We start from the raw sequence: 23,181 nt of genomic DNA on the forward strand, positions 1-23,181 counted from the left end.
GCAGTATCAGTTGGGTTCTGCTGGATTCATCTGGGTTCGGGTCTCAGTTTGAGGCCTTTGCAGCACAAAACATATTCCTACATTCTGCTTCGGACCAATTTCGTGCAACGTGCAAACATGCTGCAACTGTCCCACCAATTCAAAGCGCTTCTCTCTCCCTTTCTCTCTCTCTCTCTCACTCTGGTTTTGATTCTCTCTGTCTCTGTCTGTCTCTGTCTGTCTCTCTCTCTCAGTCTGTTTTTCATTGCGAGGGAATGTGGCGTCTGTCTCATTGTCACAGACGCTGGGAAACAAGAAGCCTCATCACCCTCATCCTCATCTGATGCTCTCCTCTTCCCTCCCATCACTCTGTCTCACCCACACACACTGCACAGACATGGCTTTATTGACTTATTCATGCATGGGTTTGTTTCGGGGGCAGAGCTCCTGTCTGCCAGTCTGACAGACACCCTGTGAACCCTCGAGACTCCCCTCCCCATCTTTCTCTCCACACACACACACACACACAATCACACACACTCACATTATCCCATCCCATCCCCCCGCTCCCACCCCTGAGCGCCCCTAACCCGAGCATGGCACAGGGAGTACTCGTATAGAAATCAGGGTTCACTCAGGTTTCCCTCCTCCTCTGTCGTTTCCCTCCCCTCTTCACTTTCTACTTCGCTTTTCTCTCTCTGCTGGGGAGAAGGGGAAGGTATGCCCACATTTCCCAGAACAAAGACAGCCCAATTAAGTCAGTTTGAGTTAAGGTCTGTGTGGCAGAGAAGGATCGGAAGCGAGGAAGCTGAAGAGAGAAAGCGGCAGCGGAGGAGCGAACAGCGAGGAGAAGGGAAGAGAGAGACAGTCTAACGAATAGGGAAAAGAGGGGGTAAAAAAGAAGTAGAAGAAGTGAAAAAAAAAAGAGGAGCGCGAGTCACTTTGTAGCGGAAGCGGGTCGACTTTCGTTTTTAGCTCCTCAATGGGAGACTATGAAATATTAATAACTGCTCCAGCCATATACTTCAGAGGCCTATGGTAAAACTTAAAGTCTAATGAGACGCCGCTCATGAATTGCTAATGGGGATGCTGGAATGTGTGTTTTTTGTGTTTGAGTGTCTGCACATGTGTGTATGTGTGAGTGAAGGGGGGGGGTCAAGCTGGTAGCTGAGGGGTGGAGTATAGCAGAGCGTTCAGTCTTTCAAAGAGTAGACGAGAAACTTCATTAGAGGCTTGAAGTTCTTCCTGCTGCACATCTAAGCACTTCGCGTTTTCTTGAACTGAGAAGTAACTCCACTGTTCTCGATGGTCCAACCACAGCTAACAAAGTTTGTAACCATCCTGTTAATTGAAACAAAATGGAATAGGTTTTTTTTTGTGGGTGTTTTTTGTGTGTCAATCTTTCATAACAGCTACATTCTTATATTCTTGGTTAGACTTGCATGCATGTTTGAAGGGCAGAAATTGCTACAAGAAGTCAGTGTTTCCTTTAGAATTATATTCTTCTTCTTACTCCTCCATGCTGCCCTTCACCACCTGTGATTTCATCACGCTACTTACACATGCTTCATTAGGGGTTTCAATTGTTTGAAAGTATGAATATCAAAATTAAAGATATCCATAAACTTTATCATGTGTAATAAAGCAGTGGTTTAACTTATCTTTACCTTAACTTAGCAAAAGTAATAACTAATGCTATAGGAGTATTTATCGCTGCAGATGTGCGACCAGACTCGGTCGTAGAGAATACAGAATTTAAGCATAAGGTCAAAGTGCTTGAGCCCCGCTACAATGTGTCTTCACGTGTGCATGTTAGTCAGTCCGTTGTGCAGCTCTGTATAAACGAGCGCAAGCTGCAGTTGTTCAGGAATTATCAACAGGTCAGAGTCTTACTGACATTTGTGTTATTTCTTTTTTCTTATTGACAGTAATCCAGTATTTGAGTGCATTATCTGTTACACTAAGAATTATGGCCAATGAGCCACTGTTGAATGTTTACATTTTTTTCATTATTTTCTGCATTTTTTTGGTTTTCCCTCCTTATCGAAAAGGTACCGAACCTTGACCCCAAAACCGAGGTACATATGGAAACATGAATTTTGTGTACCATTACATCCCTAATATACTGTATATATGCTGTATATAAAAGCCGTTAGTTAAAATGTATAAACCCTTTAAAGTGTCATATGAGAAAGTATCACCAAATATTGTACTAAAAACACCATTGATAGAATATACCAACCCCTGCTCCAACACAGCACGCTCAGTATTTCTCTGTAACTGTCTCATATTGGTTTCCAACCCAGTTATTTCTTACAGCAGTGAAGTACCTGGCCGAATCTCCCGGTCTAATCTGTGCCAGAGCCTTGCGTAACCCCGGCTGAGTGTAATGGCAGGTCTGAGCCATCAGCTGGGGGATTGTGGGCCGTGTGCTGGCTGGGACTGAGGGGAGCCCAGGGGTGTCGCCCTGCATCACAGTGTTGCTTACTGACCTCATTTCTTACCTTCCTGAAACTCCCCTGGCACAGCGCTGATGTTGAGATGCTGAGGCGGGACTGAGCCAAGGACGCTTAGACAAATTGGTATTTTATTAAAAATCAAATATGAACAAGTTGGTGTCTTCCAGTGATATACTGTATAATGGATTGATTGTAGAGTTGATCAATACCACACTGGATGTCTATGGGAATAAATTACCCTGAATTGATTCAAATAAGCTATTTTGATCAGATTTCCATATGCATGACTGTTTATTATTAGTAAGGGCCAATTAGTAATTAGGAGCAAGAGCAGCAGGAGAATACTGAGTTAGTGCTTAAGCACACCCTAATGAAAGAATAGAGAGTTTTTCTGTTATTATTTTATTGAGAAAGTAGGCTATATCCACAAGCAATTTGGAGGTGTTGCTAAATATGTGAAGTGGCAACGATTTATTTCTGAGCACCACTGGAGTGTTTTCTGCCTCATCTCAGATTGAATGTGTGCATAAATAAATGTAATACTAGGAGAAAATCTCACCTACCAGCAGGTTTTAAAAATGTTTGGATTAGTGTTGGCAATCAAAACCAATATTAATCAAACCTGAATGCCTGCATCCAGGTGCAAAGTGAATCCAAAGCAAAATTTGAATTGAACAATTAAATATGAATTAGTTGTGTTTACCTGAGAAGGGTTGAAGTCAATAAATTGTTTTTCTGAATGCAGAAATATGTGGCGTCAGATAATGTTTGCTACACAACACATTACAGTGGCACAAGAGACGGGCTAAAGGCGCACATATAGTCCAAAAATGATGCGGACGGCAGACATGCACGTGGTTCTGTTTGGACTACATTGGGTGCCTGCACACACAGACGTGTTCAGACACGAAATTTACGTGACACGGACTCTTGCGGACCTTCACGGAGATGCAGAAACTATAAATTCAACCTAAGAGGTAAGAAAAAAAGGAACAATTTGAATGAAATAAATAAAAATAAAAAAAGAAACTAGAGAGATTACATATATGTATATATATGCTATACATTTATATGCTATATATATACAATAACGTATACTGTACACCTATAAAAGAATTGTGCAATTATTTGAGCAAAAGGAATAATAATTCATTAGTGCAACTCTAAATCCTTGTTAGGTAAAATACACACTGTAGGGCTGCAGCTAACAATTCTTTTCATTCTACATTATTTTGTGATTAATCAGTCGATCATTTAGTCTATTAAAATAGTAGCACTTCACTTTAAGTCCCCCTATTTAGCATTTATAAGCAGTAAATAAACATTTATTACATGGTTTATAACACACTATAATGCAGCTGTAAGCAGTGTGAACACCCATGAGTGGAGGCTGCTGTATAACCAGATAATGAATGATAATATAGTAAAACAGTTAAATAAATGTCTTCATAGGAGAAGTTATAATTGTTGAAACTGTACATTAATAAACACTTAAAACAACATTATACTGTTTAAATGTTTATATACTGCTTACACAAGTTGTCAGCGCCCAAAGTAACATCTTCAAATCACTTGTTTTGTTCAACCAACAGTCCTAGAGCCATATGTCTTTAATATTCAGTGTATTCAAGTGACTTATAAACGATTATCAAAACTGTTGATGATTCATTTTCTGTCGATCAGCAACTCGATTAACTGTTTCAGCACTAATACGTGCGCTTATATACACTTGGAGTTATTTAATGTGCAAACTAAATGTAATACAGTACAACCATCTTCTGGAAAGTTGTGTTGACATTTTACAGACAACACATCATGTCCTCAGCACTAACTGTTGAGACTGAGGCATTTACCAAGCTTATCATGTCAGACCTGCCTCATCATTCATGTGACTAATACATCCCCATGTCTATTTATTACAGTATTTCTTTATCAACAAAAAAGTTTTCTGCCTCAAGCAAGCAAAAAACTATTTTGCGGGAATTTCACTGAAATGTGACACTTTCCATTCAGCCTATGTAATTCAGTGTGTTGTCATTTGCATAAAATTGCATGGATGGAGAGTCAGCTGCTCCATAAGGATGCTATAGAGTACAGGATCAGTGCTATATGTGGATAAGTAATAGTGTGTGGTCTATTTGTGTGTTTGTCCTTTGCTCTACACATGTGTCTGTTGACATGTGAGTGAACAAATGGGTGTGATTTATTAATGCAGATCTATCCATCTCAACGTGAGTGCTTACGCAAGTTGCCGTGCATGTGTGCCACACATGCATAGTAAATATGTAGCATTGGAATGTGTAGGAGTTCATTACTCTATGTGTGTGTGTGTGTGTGTGTGTGTGTGTGTGTGTGTGTGTGTGTGTGTGTGTGTGTGTGTGTGAGGGGAGGAGGGGTGCAGCCTTTCCGCATGAGTGGGGCTGTCAGTGGGCATCAGTCAGCCAGGCAGCGACAGGCGGAGCAGATCATTAGCAGAGACGGAGAGGGAAAGGGAGAATGGGGAAGACGAGGGAGAGAGGGAGTGCAGGGACAGAGCGGAGGGAAGGCCTCAGCGTTGCGTCTTTAATATTCGTCTTACGAGAAATACACAGACAGGCCTGTGCACTGCTCGGTCACGCAACCACACCGCTACGACCATCTTGTCCCCCTCTGCCCTCCCATCAGCTTCATTACTGTAGGCTTCGACTGCCATCATATCTGTCAATATCTCTAGAGTGAAGCTGCAAAATGACAACATTTCATGATGACAGTCAATAATGATCAAAAAAGCCTCCGATACAGCATTAGGATATCATGGGACATTAAAAGTGAACTCCAGCGAAACAGTTGATACTATAATGGATATTACTGCTGATAACAGTAATGCTTTAATAGTATCTGGTCAAAGTAATGTATTAGATTCAGATCAAATTTACTTCTTACCATCAGCTGTGGTGTTGATCACATGTTCAATCATTTAAACTGTGGTGGTTGTGGTGTTGCTGCAAGTAACAACACCACAATAGTCTGGGTGCAACACCACAATGTAAAAATACTCTGTTTTCAAGCAAAAGCTCTGCATTCAAAATGTTACTTAAAGGGGTACTTCAGAAATTTTGTATTGCACTTTCATAAAGTTGCAAAAAACACTCGGAAGAAAGAATTCTCTAAACCGGAGCAGCAGAGGCCAAGATATCCTGCCTTGTCGTCCCTAGTATGGGTCAAGCACCAAAAACCCTGAAACCCTACAATTCCCATAATACAACTTGATAGTGTATTTTGTTGGACATTCCCTGCCTATTAAACACCGATGTCTTTCAAGTGTCACGTTCCTAGTTTGTAACACAGGTTTCCAATAAAAATTGTAATTTCCAAACTACAGCCGAAATAACCCTGATGATGTCATTATGATGTTATCAGGGTTATTATTATCTCAGACTTGACAAAGCTCCCCCGGAGCCACAAAGGATATTATACAACTGTTTTCACAGGCTGAGTAGTACTGCCCATGATAAGAAAACTTGTGTAAAAGCCACTATATTTCCCTTTGAGATACAGTGACGTAGAAGTAGAAAGTAGCATAAAGTTAATCACACGTACCTCACGAGCATTAGCGGAAGAAGTATAGAGATCTGATCTTTTATTTAAGTAAAAGTAGCAATACCACAATGTGTACTTATTATACTTTATTATACATAAAAGCCCTGCATTACAAATCTTATTTAAGTAGAAGTACAAAAGTATTAGCAAATTGTTTTTAAATGATCAAATACTCATCCTGTCTGTTATATTACTGGATTAATATTACTGCATTAAGGGGTCAACAGCAATTTTATCTTTTAGCTGGTTGACGTGGCGCTAATTCTAACTACTTTATATACTGTTGGGTATTTTATTTATATTATCATTTATCATATTTGATGATCTCATCATATGTTTTGTATGTAAAATCTTGACTAGTAAACTAGTAAATACATCTGAAATGTAATAGTATGGAGTAGTAGTATAAAGTACTAGTAAGTAAAGTACTTCAGAATTGTACTTAAGTAAAGTCAATGTATTTAGTTCAATTCTACCACTTCTCACAAATGTACTTAGGTACATGTCATGAGTAAATGTACTTAGTAATGTTCCACCACTGATCTTCATCCTATCAGAGGTGGATGTCACTGTTAGCACAGAATACATGATAAAAGTCTATTATGATCCCAGTATATTGGTGTAGCCTTATTCTTAACCACAGCCAATTGAACATGGCTCAAAGTCCTCACTGTGCTGCAAAAAAACACAAAACAACAACCTGCCACAATGCTGACTGTTTTGGAAAACACGTGAAAAAAAATTGCATGATGTTTAGTCAAGATATGTTTTAGCAGGCTCATTAGCTAAACAGGGTTATGAGGAGATGAGAAAAGAAGCATACTTGTGTAATCCAATGAATGTAATCCAATGTCACATGAGAATCAATTATCGTGTGTTCTCAATAAATTAGCAGAAACGCAAACCGTGCTAACAAATAAAATATCACCTCAGGCATGTGTTTAGTAACACCTAGCGACCGATGACAACCTGCTGCAAACTTTGACAGCACTGTCTGATTTATTTTTTTTATTTCACACCATGTTCAGTAACTAGCTCTAGTCTCTATCCGTCCTGTCTTATGTATAGTGTACAAGAAGACCTTGTTTAGTTCTGCCACTCTCCTCCACATCTCAACTGTTTTGCATTTTGCCCTTTCATCGTTCGCCGGCTGGACTCATAACTCATCTTTTAGTGCTGCATCTTGCGGTGACCACCTTCCACTCAACAACACCATTAAACAGGCAGATTAATGCTGCTATTAAATCCACACATCGACTTCGGTGGCACTCATCAAAGACAGTATATATGACCAGCGGTATCACGAATTTGATGAAGTCAGACTTTCAGAGGGCCGATAAATCAGTTAGGGAGGTGCACTTCACAAGGTAGAGGCTGACAAAGGAGGAAACAGATACTGGACAAATAAGGCTTTGCAGAAAATGAACGTAACAGACATGTGTACAGCTGTGCAAACATTTAACTTCATGTACTTCAGTAACAGTAACAGCGACTTTGACCGGCTAGTTTTGTATTACTTGGTCTTCTCTTCTGGAATAAACAGACATTATTACTTTCATTGCAGTATAGTATGTTATTAGCATGGCCGGATTAAACTATTTGGGGGCCCTGGGGCAAAAATGTGTTTTTGGGCCCCTGTTGATCCCCCACCTACCATTTTCTGTGCATCATGTATGTCTTTATTGTACTCTATACAACTCTATACTCTATTGTCTATAGCAAAACACACATGGCAGCTTCATTATAGGCCCAGGCAGTGTGTGTCAGTTAGTTTGTGGTACTTTGATTAAACACAACTTTATCTGTGAATTTGCACCATGTGAGCAAAATATAATTAAAAATATAAAACTAAAATAATAAAGTTCTAATAACTAGAATTTGACACAGTTCTCCTCTAAAAGACGGGGCCACACATTTAGCTAACACTGCACAAGCCACTTTAGTTGATATTGTACTATTGTGGTGCAAATCTGCAATAATCAAATCACCAACAATATGAAATTGCTGGAGTTTTTTCACCTGGGAGTGGCACTAAAGGACAGACCATGGACTCATTAAAATCAAAAAAGTTCATCCTTTTTGGAGCATGAATGTGCTCAGTAAATTTCACGTAAATCAATTTCTACCAAAATGTCATGCCTTAGATTTTTAAATAAATTCGGCAATTTTAGCCTTGAGAAAGTGATGCACCTCTTGTTGCACTACTCCCAAATGTTGTTTTGAGCACAGTTTTCATTCACTACAATAGGCAATACCTGTTAGATTATGGGATATCTTGTGTTAGAAAAATTAGGGTGAGGTGGCACTAAAGGAAAGCTAAAAGAGAAAAGGATCTGTGCTGTGGGTAACATAACATGACATGGCAATCTGCCCATTAGATTGTGAAATTTCATGTACACAAAATGAAGCCTAGCAGTGGCAGTAAAGGAAAAGTCATGAGCTAACCAAAATCATTTTAAATCAACTTCTGGAGACTACTTATAGTCATGCCATTAATTTTAAAGCAATTTGGGTAGTATTTGTTAATATCTTGCTGTAGTGTTGGGTAAAGAAGGCCCTGGTGCTGGCAGAGCACAAACTAGTGTTAGCTAGATAGCTACAAGACACACGTTCACAATTACATGTGTTGTTTTTCTAAATTAGCTGCTGCTGGCTAATAGCCAGGTAAGACAGCCAACCCTTCTCAGGCATCAAGACGGTGTTTTGAAGGCTATGAAACAACCTCTTTTTCTGTCTAGGTAATCTAATTGGACTCAGATCAACCTTATCAGAAAATTCACTTAACAGAATTGACCTCGCAGCAGTCTTTTCACTTATCTCTTCTTGTTGTTAGCTTTATATTTACCCATTATTTGTGTACAGCCAATTCTCCACATGCCAGAGGTGGTTGTGACTCAATTGCAAAGCCTCAGAATATTGCTAAACATTGAACTGGCTCATCTCTAAGTGAATTCACCTTTTAGAGAGTCATTTTTAAAGCATGGCAGTCATGAGAGATGAGGGGCTGCTCTGTAGGAGAACAATAAATCAAGCCCTTAGTGGTGACCAAACATACTGTGGACCTTATGCTAAGCTAGGTCACTGCTGGCCACGGTTGAAATATTATCCTCATAAAACTTTGCAGCACATCTATTTTCTCTCTCGAAAGCCGGACTTCAATACTCAAAAGTACATCTAAATCAAATAAATTCTACCAGACGCAGACTATTGTGGATTTAAGTGCAATTTCTGTGGAGGAGCGGGCTTAATCTACGGCCACAGATTTGAATTTCTTTACGTGAGCTTGAAGCGATGGAAGCCACAGCAGACAGAGAATGACAGGACAGAGTTTAGATTATGGAGGAATGGGGGAGGGAGGAATGGGGAGGGAGGAAGACACGGGGCAGAAAGAGTCTGGAGTTCATTTGAGGCTAGCTGTCGTCAGACTCGGCGTCAGCCATCACATGGGCAGAATGCTAAACGCTGAGTTCTGAATTCTGACCTATTTTCAGCAAACTGACACAGAAATCCACTGAGAGGCCGTCTTACACTGCTAACCTCGGTCTGCCTTCTGGACCGCCCTCAGCAAGCTATCACACACACACACACACACACACAAATTGTACGATCTGTACATACCATAATGTAAATCTGCTTAGTCGTGATTCAAAGCAGTTTAATGATGTTTGATTAATAATCTCCAAAATTACTAGATTGAAAATTATTTCCACTCAGCTCCAGCTTGAAAGGCTTTTATTGTAATTTGTCCAAATATGCCGTTGGACTGATGAATATTCATTAAGTGAAAATACTCTTCCCTGACCCTTCTTTGTGCTGACAATAGACAGTAAGCATGTTTTTTTTTTCTGTGTCTGGGCTCAACTTGACATCGTTAGCAGACACCTTCCCGAGTGTAGCAACAGCTTTAACAGACTTTTTACAAAGACAATGAGCAAATAACTCTGATTAAAACACAGCAAACGATCCTGCTCTTAAGGCACTAATGGCTTTAATTTTCAACTGGCTTTTATCAACTATGATCAAAGTGCAATTACAGACATCTCTAATGAAAATGGTTTCAATTGCCAGCAAATTTGACTTGACTTGATTGATGCTGAACATCACCTGAACATGAGAACAATATGCATTAAGTGTGATTGATAGTACTGTAAAATGATGGAGTGTAGCTTTTTACTAATATGGCCTGTTGTTCTTTACCTACTGCAACCATTAATTTCCCTCAAAAAATTTAACCTTTTCAGCATCTTGCAGTGTACAAATCTACTTTGTAGAGACTTTTTTAGCTTTTCTGAATTGACTCAGTCATTGGGCCTTATGCAAGAATGCCTTTGTATTCTTATCCTAAACCACTCTTACTTTTTGCTGAGGTTTGCTCATACCATTGTTCCAAGTCGGATTTATCAAAGTCTCTTAACTGCAAGAACTTGTCATAAATTTTTTTTTTCAGCCTGATGAATGCCAACTGTTCGTGAGTAGTTGTGCGTTCTTGAGATTTGATCATTGGCATAATCGACGCCCCCAAATTGCTATGTAAGGCTACCTGTTCTACTCCATTTGTGGGCAAGTTTAATTCATAAAAATGTCACCCAAGAGTAAAGCCACCGCACTCCAAGTCCTGCTGTCGGAAATCATTAGATGTAAACATAACAAATTAGTGTCAGTAGTCCTATTAGCTAACCTGAAATAATTAGGACACTTTACTACACTTGTCAACACTGTATCATCTCAGAGCCACATTGAGACAGAAATAAAGACGCAATAGTTTGACATCAAGTTAAATGGCAAAAAAAAGTTTTGCCAGAGCAAAGCGGTCCATGACTAAAATGGGAGTGGGTCGAGGGAACACGACAGTCATGGAGATGAACAGTACATTTCATTGTATGTGATGTTACACTGTCAGATGCTGTGGAGAATGTTCCTGGACAGCAACTTCCATAAAGACCCTGAGGCAACTGTTTGAGTCTGAGAATTTTGAGGCATAAATACTCATATCGATTTTACGTTAAATTCTACATTTTAATTTTTAGCCCTGCTAGCAGCATGGCTCTATGGATGGCAACTTCTGCAGGGCCACTTACCTCAACAATTAAAGGATAGGAAAGGATAAATTTTGTACAGCTCTTTATGGTCCCCATAGGATAAGTCTACTGATTTTGGTTATCCCTGATTTTAAAATTGACATTTGTGTCTTTGAGTGAAATGTCTCGAAAACTGTTGGATGGGTTGACGTTCATGTCCCCCTCAATTGCCATCATCAGGTCAAAATTTTAATTTGACCAGTATATTGGTTTACGACCAAATCTCCATCAGCCTCAGCGGTACTTTGTGTTTAGTGATAATTAAGAAAATGTTAGCATGCTAACACACTAGTCAATACAAGGTGAACATGTTCAACATTACACTTGCTTAACATCAGCATGTTAGCATTGTCATTGTGAGGGAAAGCTCTGAAGAGTAACTAAACTGTGAAACACCAGGCCGTTATTTAAATGCAACATAAGTCTGATAGGATACTACTTGTCAAGCAGCAGCAGTTCTCTTGTTTTTACATGCCACCCTCACTTCAACTCTACAGAAAATTCGGGGTTGAAAAGCCGTGATCCAGGTCATCTAGCATGGCGCTGAGAGGTTCACTCACCAGCAACATTAATCACAGTGCTGCTGTCCTCTGACTGATTACCTCCCATCAATCTTAGTTTGCTGAGCCCTCCAACAGGAGAAAGCCCTCATGAAGATCTGATTAAAAATGTAAGTGACTCATAATAGGAGTACATGCCTGGCCTCAGAGTCGATACTCTGATAGTCAAAAGCTCTGAGTGGGATTTATCTACTCATCTCCAAATGTCCATTCACCTGCTCACACAAAGATACTGGCCTAATCTCAGTGAGAGGACCTGCTGCAAAGATGTGAGGTCTGGAAGAGAACTAGTGGTGATCTGTGTGTGTGTGTGTGGTAGTCATTTGCAGCTGCAGACAGGGGGGGAGTGACTTTGAGAGTGTCTGAGAGGCACATCCTGCCTGCAATTAAGGTGGAATCAGAGAGAGATCTGCACTGCCTTGATAATGAGCCTCATCTGAATTATTAACTAGAGCTGTACCCCCCGGACCTGGACTCCCATCAGGCCTAGCTATACAACAACAACAGCAGATGCACACACCCACACACACAATAATATACACACACAGAATCTTCAGATCCATACAAACCTCTATCAACCCCATTTTAGCGTGTGCAGGAACTCAAAACCTAATCCCATTTGCAGTAAAAATCAGGGCAACACATTACTTGAAGTGGTGCTCATAAGGCATTATAAGGCATCAAAAGCCCATTATAAACACACTGTGAGTGCATGATAATTTATTAAAATTTGTGCATAGTATAATGAGTACAATATGCAGAAAGTTAGGGGGTTGAATACTTCATGAAGCAACTGTGTCATTAATCACATTAAAATTTAGTGCAATTTCAGATGTATGATTACATTATAACATTTTTTCTCTGATTCCAGTGGGATTCTAATCAGTTTGGTGCTGCTGTGAATTGATGGATTGAGGTTGTTAGGATGACTGTATACAGTGTTGTGCAAGTTCACACTTCACAAGAGCTAGCTCAAAGTTCAGTTCACACCGATTAAAATGAACTAGTTCATGTTCATAGTTAACAGTTTTTAATTAAATTCTCAGTATCAAAAAATGAACTAGTTCACGTTAATTTCTTCCATTTTTTTCCTTTACAAAATGCTGTGAGTTTGACTTGGGTGGAGGAACTTTGCGGCTGCTGGCTTGTGGTCTTACCCTTTAATGATTTCTTGTGAACATCATTCACTCGCAGATATTTCCCAAGACTGGTCGGATGCTTCAGCTTAAGTGTCATTTCAAAAATCTGTGACCCATCAGATTCTGTGACCCAAAACGCCGGCATGCCGGGTGCCGTAAAACAGCGTGTGAGCGTTGTTGATTCTCGCGGGAGTGAACGACGCTCACATTCACGTTCATTAGTTGTAAACGGATACGTTCAGTTCACTGTTCACCCAAAAACATGAACAGAGCTCTTTGAGCGCATTCATGCACAACACTTACTGTATGTCAATAGTAACTCCTTGTGTGTTGTATAACTTTCAGGGTTATTTCAAAATGTGAAATCAAACAGGTTTGTGTGTCTGTTTTACATTGTTTTACAATTACTGCAGAAATGTGCAAGTTTTATTTCCTCAACATCAAATCATGTATATTAACATTTTTACTGTTTCAAATGTATACTATACCATTTTTGAAGGATTTTTTTCCAGGCAGCCATTGCTTTTCATTATGGAATAAAATTAATCTATCAATGTAATTTACATTATAAGCAGACATTCTGTTGTGTTTTAGCTATTTTTATGTATACTGTCTTCGCTGTAGGCATCCATTGATTTCTAATCATTTCCATATGGTAAATATGAATGTACTGTATGGTGTCTACCCCTCCAAGCAGCCATTAGTTTCCATTCATTTCTATTTGGTATGGAAATCAATCAATCACATGTACTTTACATCACAAATACCGATTTTGCAAACCATGCTATTGTGTTTTAGAAATTTCAATGAATTTTGTCTACTGCTCCAGGCAGCCAATGTTTTCCATTCATATCGAAACAAAATCACTTAGCAGACTTATAAAACTTGCTTATGTTGCATAATTAATCACCTTCAAGTCTGCATTAGAACGATACCTTATATTCAAAATTCAGAATAGTTTAGGATTAGGCTACCTCGGTTGTGTTTGAATCAACTTGAACAAATTACGTGTTAATTATGATTTGTTCAAATTGAATTTATAGAAAAAGTGACAGCCCTAGTCTGCATACATTTGTGTTAGTGTTACATAATCATAATAAACCTCCTGTTAAACTTGTACTGCATTACCCCACAACAATGACTTTGTAACTTGAAAAATGAATGCAGACATGAAGATCATTGTGAAATGGAAAGCAGTGGCTTCCTGCAGTAAACAAAATACAAAAAAAAAATCTCTAAAAACAACAGCATGATTTAGAAACGTGTTGTAAATGTGATTAACTGATTTTCTTGCTATATGAAAATGAATGAGACCAATGGCTGCCTGAAAGGTAGGAAAAATACATCAGAACAATTGTATAGCATGCATTTATTATTTATATTATTATATAAATAATATATTATGCCTATTATAGATACATTTACATTTGTTGTTAGCTTGCAAAAATACTGTTAATGTGATTTACGTTATCGTTATTTACTTGCTTCACAAACTGAGAGCAACAATGCATAACACATAAAAAACATTTGATTTCACACTTTGAGATAATCTTCACAGTTAAATATTACTCAGAGTTACTGTAATGGATTACATAACTCAAGCCGGTTTCAGCTACGTTGTCAAATCAAATGGAAATGAATGGAAACCAATGGCTGCCTGGAGCGGTGGACAAAATACCATCATATTTCTGACATACAGCAGCGTGGTTTTCAAAATGGTTAGTTGTGATGTAAAGTTTACATGATTTGTAGAAAATGAGCAAAGATGATAGAAAGCCCCTTGTATGGCCATTTAAGGCCTTGTTAGCAGTGTGACAACATTATGTGCTGACCTGTTCCTGAGTCACAGTCTGACAGTGAGGACAGAGCACTCTGCTCATCGTCCGAGCCAGACACCAGAACATTTTGAAGCCCTGAGGTCTGGTAGACAACACGGAGAGAATGTGTGCTGGGCCGACATTTTACGACACACCACCAGGCACGATTCCCAAAAATCCGCCTTCCTGACTGACTGTTGTGAGTCTGGACTCGGTTTTCTCTCTGGAATTTCCGTCTGTAGAGTGTTTCTCAACATTTTATTCCAGCTGATTTATTCCAACTGATTGAAGTGTGAGGGCTGAGGGCGAGAATATTATGTTCTATTCCAACCACTATGACTCATTTAAGCAGTGAACACTGCCGGTGCATCCCTTGTTTACATCCCAGCTCTTCTCCAGACTGAAGTGATATCTCCCTGCATTCTATTCAAATGCCTTTTGTAGCTCGGCATCAACTGACAAGGTAACAGATCCTCTCGGATCAAAATCTGTCCATCTCTGAATGGCCTCCTTTCCATTCAAGCCCTCAACGACACTTCCCAACTGTTTTCTCTCCATTCACAGGACTGATCAGATGAGTTTTACCATAGTCTCAGATTCAACAACCAACCCCCTTCGCCTTCCAAATTCCTCTTCCCATTCCCCGCCCCCGGTTAACCCAGCGCCAAGCCCGCCAACTCGAGAGCTGCCTCTCCTTCTGCTGCGCCTTTGTGATAATAACAATAACTGTGTAGCAGTGCAGAGGGCTTTCTGTTGAGCCAGCGCCAGGCCGGCTGGCACAGGGAACCCTCTAAGCCTGTTCCACCGTCTCCAACCAATTCCCCTCTGTCTCGGCTGGCGCTGGAGCATCACAGGCATTAAGGCTGCTATCAATGTGCTCAGCAGCAGGGGCCACCGCCACCACTCTCACACTCGCTCCATCTTTTCTCTTTCCACCTCTCTCCTACTCCCACTCAATTCTGAATCCAATTCAAAAAAGGTTTTATTGGCAGGACAAATAATACCTTGTTCTTCAGAATGTCTCCTTGCCTCCTCTTTTTTTACTCTGTCTCACTCTGCACCCTATTCTCCTCTATCTCCTGCAAGTGGAATCTCAGCAGAACAAGGTGATGGCCATCAGCGTGGGCGGTAATACTTTATGTGAAGTGCATTGTGATGCATTACAAGCTGATTAGAAGCATATTAGAGGTAAAGATCCATTTTTGCTCTCAGTAATCAGGGATATAGAAGAAGGTAAATGACCTAAAGTCAGTAGGACTATTTTTAGGGTTGACATAAATCTTTTAAAATTGTAATTAAAACAGTATTTCCCTGCATATATATCCTATTTACTTTATAAAATTGATTTTCATACTGAGTAAATATTTTATTGCATTTATTTTCCGAAATTTGTGTGAATAAAAATGTCAAAAAAATAAGCTCCTGCAACCAGTTAACACCAGTTAAGTTTTGGTACAGTTTTATTGGCTTAACTTTTACCTGCTGGGCCTTAAAGCCCTTGAAAACCTGGTTTCAAATCTTACGTTTTTCTAGATGGCATTAAATATTCACAGCTAAATAAGCTGCAATCAAAGTTAAAGTTTTGAAAAAAATCTTTACATATTATTTGACATCACCTTCTTCCAGCCAAACTCCACCCACTTCAAACCGGTGACAAGAGCACAGAAAACAAATACAGAAATCTCTCATCTGAAAGAACCAATAGTGTTCGAACTTTGGCAGATTTTGTTTTCATGTAGGACCCTACAGTATATCACTCATTGTAAAAAAGCTGATAAATAAATACATTTTGAGGGAATTTCTTTCTCTTCTGCCACTCCTTACCAGGTGTCTGTTTTCTGTATTCTCTTGGATAACTGACTGCTTGTCCCTGGGATTGGTTGATATCCTATTAAAGTATATACAGTACATTTAGTATATGTCTATAAATATAATGCCTGATGAAGGCTGTTGGACCAAAACACAGCCATTTAAGACATTTGCCATAAGTGTTGACTGTACAGGAGCTTACTTCTCACGTATATATTTCTTCTATATTTCATCCATTACCGACTGTTAGCTCACCAGGCTAATGAAATGCATCGTCTGATAGCGCCCCCTATTTACTATATAGTGCACTATGTTTATGCTAAACCGTTTAGTTCGAGTGTTTGAGTGCTGAAATCTGTGCTATATATTGTGTCCTCAAAAAATGTGAAAAAGTAGTATCCATGGCATGTATGCTGTTTTCTGTTTACAATCCCACAATGCCATGAGTCACATTCGCAAAAGTTACAGTCATACGACTCTACAGCTGTCACTGAGGATGCAAAATGATGACGATTCATAACTTTCAAAAATCTCTATTTACTGCTCACTATAGAGTTAATTACTGGGTGTCTATTATATAGGGAGCAGTGAATGAAGGAGGGATTTTGGACCAGTTATATGTCTCTTTCCGTCTTCCCAACTGGGCGTTTTGATTCCACTTGCAACAAATGACAAGCGTGGATGCAGATGATTGGCACATTCAGAGAGAGAAAGAGAGAATTTTATTCATAAATTACATCTGAAATAAACCCAAACACACAAAACACCCGACCTAAAACCTCGTACTCTGTCAGAACACAGAGGATTTGGGTCAGGTAGCAGAACCCTACTATATACAGGTGTACAGGGATTATGTATCATTTTGACAGAAGTCAAAATGTGTGGACATGGAGCTTCAAACTGATCCAAACGCTTCCCAGAATGGTGCATTCATGAGCAATTACATAGCCTGAAAAAAATTCCTTCCCTAATACAAATTTAGATACTGAAAGTAATGCTCATAAATGTTTGCAGCCATATCTCAGGTCAAAGAAAGAAACTCCCACCATGTGAAAAATACTGTAAAATGGACCAAATTCTTATAAGTTAAAGAGTTTTTGAGTTAGTAAATTAAATGTAGTCACTTTATTACACATTGAATTTGTGAAGGGGGCGTGTTCAAGCTAAAACAGGGTGTTAAGTTGCTCTTTAAACCTAAGGAATTAATGCTTTTCTGAAATTATAATTGATCCTTGTGCGTATTGCTTGTTGTTGCTGTGTGCTCATTATATCACAGCCTGATTATAACAGTCATACATCCGTGACATGCCTGTAATGTTTGTAAAGCCTTCAGGTAGAGTCAGTCAGCGCCTACCTGCCTGGTGCTGACTCTGTGTACAGTACAGCCTGCAGACAGGCCACAGCTCAGCACATCCATTCCCACGCAGAGCCACTTGTGAAATGAACATAACACTGTGTGTGTGTGTGTGTGTGTGTGTGTGTGTGAGCGCAGACCCCGCACCAGCACCACCATGACCACCTACAGAACTGAACTCACTTTGTATGACCAAACACAGCCTCCCACCTCAGATGCAATAACAAACATGGCCCAAACACTTGACTGCAATTACTGAACCACAGTCAGAGAAATCCATGCATAGTCATCATGGTAACCCTGCTGTCAAATACTTAAGCAACACTGTGTGTGTGTGTGTGTGTGTGTATGTCTATGTGTGTGACCACATTCAAAGAAATCCATTCACTACCACTGGACACAAGAAGTGTATGAACGTGTGAAAGAAATCCAATACACCGCTACAGCCTTAGCGCTTGACACTTAAACAAGTGAGTGACACCTCAAAAGTGTGTGAGTACAGTATGTATGTGTGTGTGTGTGTGTGTGTGTGTGTGTGTGTGTGTGTGTTTGCGTGGTATTAAGAGGCAGGAGAAGCTGCTGGCCCAGATGAAGACAAAGAGCCCAGCGGCTGAATTGAGCAGCAGCTCTTAGACAGGATTACACAACAGCTCTTAAAGAATGCTTTTAATAGCAAGACTCTGACTGGATCTTATTTCCCTCCCACTCATCCCATCCAACCATACATCCATATACCCCCCCCCCAGTCCTATTCAATCTAAGCAGAAACATACACATACTGTACGCAAGTGTATGTGTGTGTGTGTGTTTGCGGGCGATTCTATACCTCCGTGTTTCAAATCTCATTAAAATCGCTGCCAACTGTTACAGCCCAACATGTGCGTGCATGTGTGTCCCTCTCTCTTGTTGTTGTTGAGGAGGGTTATCATGATTGAATCGAGTTGTTTTTCGCCTCGACGGAGCCTCTCTCCACCAATCAGTTCCCTTGCCAGACCAGCCTATCAAAACCTCCACGCAAAGCTGGAATGGGAGCAGGTATGAAGCTGGGCATCCTTGGGCAGCACAAACAAGGCCCTGGGAATTAAGCCCGGCTTTAAATCCAATTTTAAACCCCCCCATACCATAAAGATTGGACAGGGGTTGTTGCCACTCGACTCAGACCTAAATCAAATGGTGATTTTATTGAGATTAATCTGTGTCTTAATACTGCTCAATTGGATGCTGGTATGGAGCCAAATGAGATGTTGGGCCAGGGGGAAAGCATTGAAGAAACCTTGTGTGTGAAAGGGACAAAAAGAAGGGAGACAACGGCACTTATCAAAATATGCTGTAAGGATATGACAACATGACAGGAGAAGCAGATGGAGGATTTTGGGTCAACTCAATGTCAAACACACAGATAGTGTGAAATGCCTGTTAATCCCACTGCAACCTGTGTTTCCCCTTCCTCTGTAGTCCTTGTATCGCCAGGCTGTGTCAGAAAAGCACAACACACCATGGAAAGCAAACCACAACTTGAAAAGCATTAAAAGAATCTTAAAGGGGCACTCCACCAATTTTACACATGATGTTCAGTTTACTGGTCGCGAGGTGTACTCCTCAGCCTGCGCAAACAGTTGTATAATGTCTTCCGTGGCTCTGGAGGGAGCGTTAGAAAAATAACCCTGATGATGTCAAAGTGATGTCGGAAAGCCTGTGTTACAAACTGGAGCTGTGGGGTGGGAAGGGAGTGGGCGGGGAGGATGTAATAAAAGATGTTGTTGAGTTGCATTATGGGAATTGTAGGATATGGGGTTTTTGGACCAGGGACTAAAAGTTAGGATATCTCTGCCTCTGCTGCTTCAACTTTCTTTCTTCAATCTGTCTATTCGAGTTCCCCAACTTTATGGAAATGAAATACTGGAGTGACCCTTTAAACATGTTTCCCAGCCATCTTTAAGATTGTCGTTATGTTGAATGATGTATCTCTTTTTCAAACTCCTAGATAGAATAATGCCATTAAATGTTAAAGCCTGCCGTCAAATTTAACAAGAAGAGACTTATTGAGGCTACTCCCCTGTTCTGTTTGAGTTAACAGTGTGTATCCAGCCTTTTAGAAATTCCCATAAATTGCAGTGTTGACCTTTGTCACCTTTTGATGAAACTACAGAGAAAATACCCTAAAACACAAGTGGAGACAAAGCAAATCCAATTTTCAAATATATGGGTTTTTTTTCATTTTCTTCTCCTTTCCTGAAAACATCTGATTCAAATGTTATTTACTTGTGTTTACATATGACTTACATATGAATGCCCAGTTTAGACAGTCTTGGCTGATGTATTTAATGGGACATTTAACGCCAGTAGTCCATATGATATAGGAACACAGTCCATTTATTTAGAATTTCAGAGCTGCAGAGCTGATTTAAAAACGATCCAGGTGGCCTTAAATGGCTGAAAATGTAAAGAAGTGGCATGGAGGAGCACAACTTTGTCAAACACAAAGGATAGTATGGAAGCTAAAGTATAGGGCTTGGAAACAAAAGACCAGTAATCCTCACACAGAATGGGTGGTAAATTTAAGTAGATTACAGCAACCAATCTATTAGATTAACCTCGTATTAATTTGAATTTAAGGGATAATCTGTAGTTACATCTGTTTGCTGTGACACCCCATGTCATCATCTCTTGTTATTGTCCTTTTAAACCCCTTGCCTTGTGCCATGCTTTGGCACAGCCTGTGCGTATTTCAACGTGCGCGCACTGGATAGCAGGGGGGCGGGGTGGCTCCAAGCGGTTTATCCATAACACCCAACCGGCGGCAAGGGTGACGCTCCAGTCGAGAAGCTGTAAATCGGACCGGCGGCACACTTTGTCCCCCGTGTGACCCTTTAACGCAGAGAAATATAGGCTTGGAACCAGACGCCACCAATGCGCCACAGTGCGTAATAGTTGCCTATCCAAAGGGAACCGTGAAGAGGGGGAGTTTGGCTCCGTGTGGCTACTCCTACATGCACAGGCTGCACTCCCTAAATACGATGAACCCAGTGAACCCTTATCCAACCATGCTCACCGCCCCCTTCCACACACTGTAGTGTGGAGTGAGATGGGGACACGCCACGGACATAAATTGCTGGAACCAGGGGTCAATTATGTGGCTTTCAACTATGCAGAAAAGGAGTTATGCTGCAGACACAGACTAAGGCTAAATATAGTGCAGCTTCTCCACTAAAACCTTCACCATGTGGTGTCAGAAAATTCTTTCATGTGGCCTACCTTCCATCCTGCTGAACTGTTGCTGTCGCCTTTATCCTTGAAATAAGGAACAAAGCGAACCATCCAGTCATAAATTTGGGACAGGGTGAGTCTCTTCTCCGGGGTGCTCTCGATGGCACGGGTAATGAGGTCTGCATAAGACAGGTTTCCCCACGCGTTCCGCCGGGAGGACTTGGCTTTGCGCAGCTGGCCGGCAACATCGAGTGCAGCCCCGGACATGCAGGCGGCGGCAGCCACAACCGGGGCCGGGGCGCCGGCTGGATGTTTGATCTCCGCCGGTGCGCCGCCTTTTCTTTCGGCCCGGCATGCGGGCACGTTGTACTGCTCCACTTTGACCGATGCCAGGGCCAGACCTCGGCTCGCCTCTTCTCCCCCGGGGAAATCCTCCGGACACGGCAGCGGCCAGGTGCACGACCGCGACCGACTGTGAGGCTCAAATTCCGAATCGATATCAACCTGATGCGCATCCATGCCGCTGTTCTTCATCATCATCAGCATGATGATCTCCCGCTGAATAGATGTCAAAACCGGGCAAGGTCACTATAACAAAAAGCCTGTCAATTTTGTCAATTTTGACGTCTGCCAGTGAGTTAAAATGCCCAAATTGGTCCCTTGTACAAAGAAAAAAGAATAAATGTGTATTGTTTCACACACAGAGATGATCAACCAGTATGAAAAAGCCGGCAGCGGTGTGGGATATTATCATTCTCCTCAGTGCAACAACAATGTGGCATCACATCAGGACAGATGAAGGTGTATCCGAGGCATCAACAACAGTATCAGTCTCTCTTCCATGTTAATTGCACAACACCGGTAGTGTGGCTGCATGCAGGACCAAGTGACGGTCAAACATCCGTTATGAAAGCCAGACACACTTGGAGAATGTCTCTGTGCTCGCTCCGGCTGCAGCAACAGTTGATCCTTTTGACAGATGCGGTCCAGTGCAGGTTCAAATGAACGCTTATCAAACTCCCCAAATTAATTGACTTTAGAATTTTCTCCGGGCTCTGATCCCAGCTTTACTACCGTCTTTCTGCAGTTGGTTGGTGACCGGCTTCAACTGAAACTCACTGCGAGCGCAATTACTCCCTTAGAAATAGAAACAGGCTCTCATGAATCATTTATATGAAGTCGTGAATTTCCAGACGAGAAAAAAAAGCCCTCATGGATTTGACTGGGAGCATCCTCTGTGTCTCCTCTGCATGCCGCCAGACGCCTCTCTTGGTATAGTAGATGTTTCTACCTTTGTCTTTAGCTTTCCGTTTACATGTCACATGGGTACCGTCTCTCTGCCTCTTGCTCTGCCTTTATACTACAAGCCTGTGTGTCTCTGAAGGCTTCAAGCCACTTAACTGTAGCCTGGAATAAAGTGGAATAAGTGCTGCTTCCATATAATTGGACGCTGCCTGGATCAAGTCACTCCCTCCAGAACAGGTTTCCAGAGGAGGAGGGTGTGTGTGTGTGTGTGTGTGTGTGTGTGTTTGCGTGTGTGGTGGGGATGATATTCCCAACAATACAATTTCCAAAGGCAGTCATTTATGTACACAATATACAGACAGATTTTAAAAAAAAAAATACTAGATTTAGCTTATAAATACCAGCAATGTGTACATTTTTATTGACTAGAAAATAAAAATTGGATGTGTCTGCAAAACCCTGAGTTATGTTCCCTGTGTTATTTTTTTCTTTTTTCTTTTTTTTTTTACCTCCAATGCCAAGGTTTTAAAAATATCTTGCTTTTTATGCGTATTGTAACCTCGTTAAGCTAAAGGTTAGGAAAAGATTGTGGTTATGGCAAATGAACTATGGTTGAGATATGGTTAGGGTTAGGAATCTGGAGCACTTGGTTAAGGTTAGGGAAACATCAGTTCGCAAAGACTAGACAAGACTAGAGAGTAGACAGCAAAAAGGCAAATGTTAATTGCAGGTCTGTGACAGGACACGAACGCTGGTTTTCTGCGTGAAAGTCAGACGTAACACCCATGCTATGCACGTCGCTACATAAAAGCCACTCTGCTTCTTGCATTGGCACTGAACATTGGTACTGGATGTAAATCATGAGGTGCAGAATTCCTATAAGTCCCTAAGATACTGGGCTGGTTCTGAAATGTAGACTGTAAATCCCCCCATGGTTGCTAAAAAACCTCCAAAT

At 40.7% G+C, this 23,181-nt stretch overlaps 1 protein-coding gene across 1 annotated transcript in view; it reads right to left on the reverse strand.

Moving 5' to 3' along the window:
* foxo6b (forkhead box O6 b) overlaps positions 1–22,694 on the reverse strand; it is a 42,724-nt gene extending 20,030 nt beyond the window's left edge. The window contains exon 1 of the mRNA XM_044170972.1: positions 21,030–22,694. Coding sequence (XP_044026907.1) covers positions 21,030–21,527 — 498 coding nt within the window. The 5' untranslated portion in view covers positions 21,528–22,694. The remainder of the gene's footprint in view (positions 1–21,029) is intronic.
* Positions 22,695–23,181: the final 487 nt, after the last annotated feature.

This window comes from Siniperca chuatsi, linkage group LG17, assembly GCF_020085105.1.
Source record: "Siniperca chuatsi isolate FFG_IHB_CAS linkage group LG17, ASM2008510v1, whole genome shotgun sequence".
Taxonomy (NCBI): Eukaryota; Metazoa; Chordata; class Actinopteri; order Centrarchiformes; family Sinipercidae; genus Siniperca; species Siniperca chuatsi.